The sequence below is a fragment of the Octodon degus genome, unplaced genomic scaffold (assembly GCF_000260255.1).
Source record: "Octodon degus isolate 3935 unplaced genomic scaffold, OctDeg1.0 scaffold00230, whole genome shotgun sequence".
In the NCBI taxonomy this organism is placed as follows: Eukaryota; Metazoa; Chordata; class Mammalia; order Rodentia; family Octodontidae; genus Octodon; species Octodon degus.
This window is the reverse complement of record NW_004524806.1, coordinates 33,843-36,478: the sequence shown is the minus strand read 5'-3', so window position 1 is coordinate 36,478 and position 2,636 is coordinate 33,843. Positions and strand designations below refer to the sequence as shown.

The 2,636-nt window shown below is 46.9% G+C and overlaps 1 gene segment (V, D, J or C); it reads left to right on the top strand.

Moving 5' to 3' along the window:
- Positions 1–299: 299 nt before the first annotated feature.
- Positions 300–990, top strand: LOC111813833. The segment is given in 2 exon segments: positions 300–414; positions 524–990. Coding segments are annotated over 2 exon segments (525 nt in total).
- Positions 991–2,636: the final 1,646 nt, after the last annotated feature.

Here is a 2,636-nt window from a genome sequence, read left to right as displayed (position 1 = left end):
GCTGTATTCGTGAAGTCACAGCTTGATATATTATGGGCAGGAAACTGTGTCGTGCTGACAGCCTATGAATGAGTGCTCTACATGTGGTCAGATTGGAAAGCACCATGCGCACACATCTTTAGCTGACATCTTACAGCTTGAACGCTCCATCCCCAAAGCCAATCCACCCCACCCTGCTCTAGCCAATGAGCTCTTTCTGGCTTAGGGGACTGTGCCAGAAGCCAGGGTGAGCTCAGAAACCTGGCAGGAACCCCATTTGCATGGGTGGAGCCTCCTCCTCTCACATATGAAGAGGTCTAGCCAGAGACTTGAGGGAAGCTCTGCTCTACTGTGGGCTCAGAAGGTAGGACCCACGGATGACCTCCACCATGGCCTGGTGCCCTCTCCTCTTCAGCCTCCTGGCTCACTGCACAGGTGATGAGATAGCAGGCAGAGACAGAGATTAGTCCATGCGGTGTGGGGACCGGCCTTCTCCTTTGGTCTTAGAACTAAATCCACATCTCTGTGTCTCTCCCACTTGCAGGTTCCTGGGCGCAGGCCGTGCTGACTCAGCCTCCCTCAGTGTCTGGGTCTCCAGGAGGATCAGTCACCATCTCCTGCGCTGGAAGCAGCACCAATATTGGGGATGGCTACTCTGTCCAGTGGTACCAGCAGCTCTCCGGAACTGCTCCTAAACTCATCATCTATAGCAATAGCAACCGACCCTCCGGGGTCTCTGGTCGGTTCTCTGGCTCCAAATCTGGCAGCTCAGCCTCCCTGACCATCAGTGGGCTCCAATCTGAGGACGAGGCTGATTATTACTGCCAGTCTTATGATAGCAGCCTCAGTGCTCGCACAGTGCTCCAGCCTCATGGGGAAGCTAAGACAAAAACTTCCTCTTCTGCCAGAAGGGTGCTTACCCATGTCTCAGTTACTCTTCTCTCATTGCTGGGACAAATACCCATCACTGAAAGTGAGAGAAGGAAGCGTTTCTTTAGCTATCAAGAATGATGCTTCTAGAAACAATGGTTTGCATCTATTGCTATAATGTGATGAGTTTAGCTCTTTTACGAAAATACCTAGCAGGGGAACAGGGTCAAGTGGAAATTCTAATTTTAGTTCTATGACAAGTCTTCACCCTGTTTTCCATATGGTTGTTCTAGTTTACAGTCCCTTCAGCAAAGTACGGAGGCTCTTTCTTATGGAAAGCCAAAGAAGCATTTCTTACTGTTTGATGTCTTGGGAGGTGCCATTTTTTCTGGTGTAAGATGAAGCTTAACATTTTTTAATTTGAATTCTCTAATAGCAGGCAATGTTGAACATTTTCACAGGTCTGTCAGCCCCTTATACTTACTTATCTAAGAAATGTCTATTCATTTCATTTGGCCAGTTCTCAGGCGTGGGGACCAGGTGAGAGACAATGAAGGGATCACATTTGTATTATGCACTACATTGCTACAACTTCTGTACGCATGGAGCTCAGTAGGAAATAAAAAGAAATCATTAGAAAGTCCTGCCTCAATACTGACAGTGGGGATCCTTCCCATGTCCACAGCTCCACAAAGATTTCTTTTCTTACCCTACTTATTCTGATTTCAACTAAGAGAGATTTCTGTTACCACCCACTGGAATGGCTCTTGTCTTCTTCTCTCATTCTGAACATATGGATGTTTTGGGTCTCAAGGTCCATTTCTCAGGCAACAGTCATGCAGGAGTTCTCACTCTTCATGCCCCAGTGAGGGATCCGTATTCTCATCTTTGCTTTCAGCCCTGGAGCAGTCAACAAATACCCCTCACATTGGTTCCAGCAGAAGCCTCTCCAGGCCCCAAGACACTCATCTATACTGCAAAGCCTCGTGACTGTGTGCCCAGTTCTTGAGCTCCGTGCTTGGGAACACATTTATCCTTTCCTAGTCAAAGCACCATCCTAACGAAGAGGCTTGTCACCACGGCTGGGTGGTGACAGAGGTGGATGGACAGTGCAGAGTTAAATGAGGACCCACAACATGAAGCAACCCTTGGTGAACTCTGATGAATTGATCCCTTAATGGATTTCCCAGAGGTCTTTTTCTCTCTGGCCTCTAGATATGCCAAATGATATAAAGATAAGAGGAAAAGTACACCGACGATTCCTAACCCACTTTGAGTTCTAAAAGAGAGGAAAGAGCAATGTCTGATTTGGACAGAGTTATTTTCTGTGTGTTTTATTTTAAGAAAACAAAGTGGGGGACTGGGGATGTAGCTCATTGGCTTCAGTGCTTGCCTGTCAGGAGCAAAGGCCCAAGTTTGATCCATGGAACCAAAAAAAGAAAAAAAAAAAAAAGAAAGGAAAAGAAAAGACTTCTCAAACCCTGATAAGAAATGTGGCTCTGACATCCCCAGCTGCCTCTCTGGGTCCAAAGACACCTCAGGCAATGCAGGAGTTTTGCATATTTCTGGGATACAGCCTGAGGATGATGCCGACCACCACTGTATGACTGGGAGCAACAGCGCTGCCCACAGTGACAGCCTCAGATGGAGAAGTGGATGCATGGAAAAACCCAGCCTGCCTGGAAATTAGACTAGGAGAACTCCCGGAATGAAAAAAAAATTTCTATCTGCACAAGGTGTATTTGAATTTAACTACAGTGCAACAGCATTCTCTATCCCAAATTTGA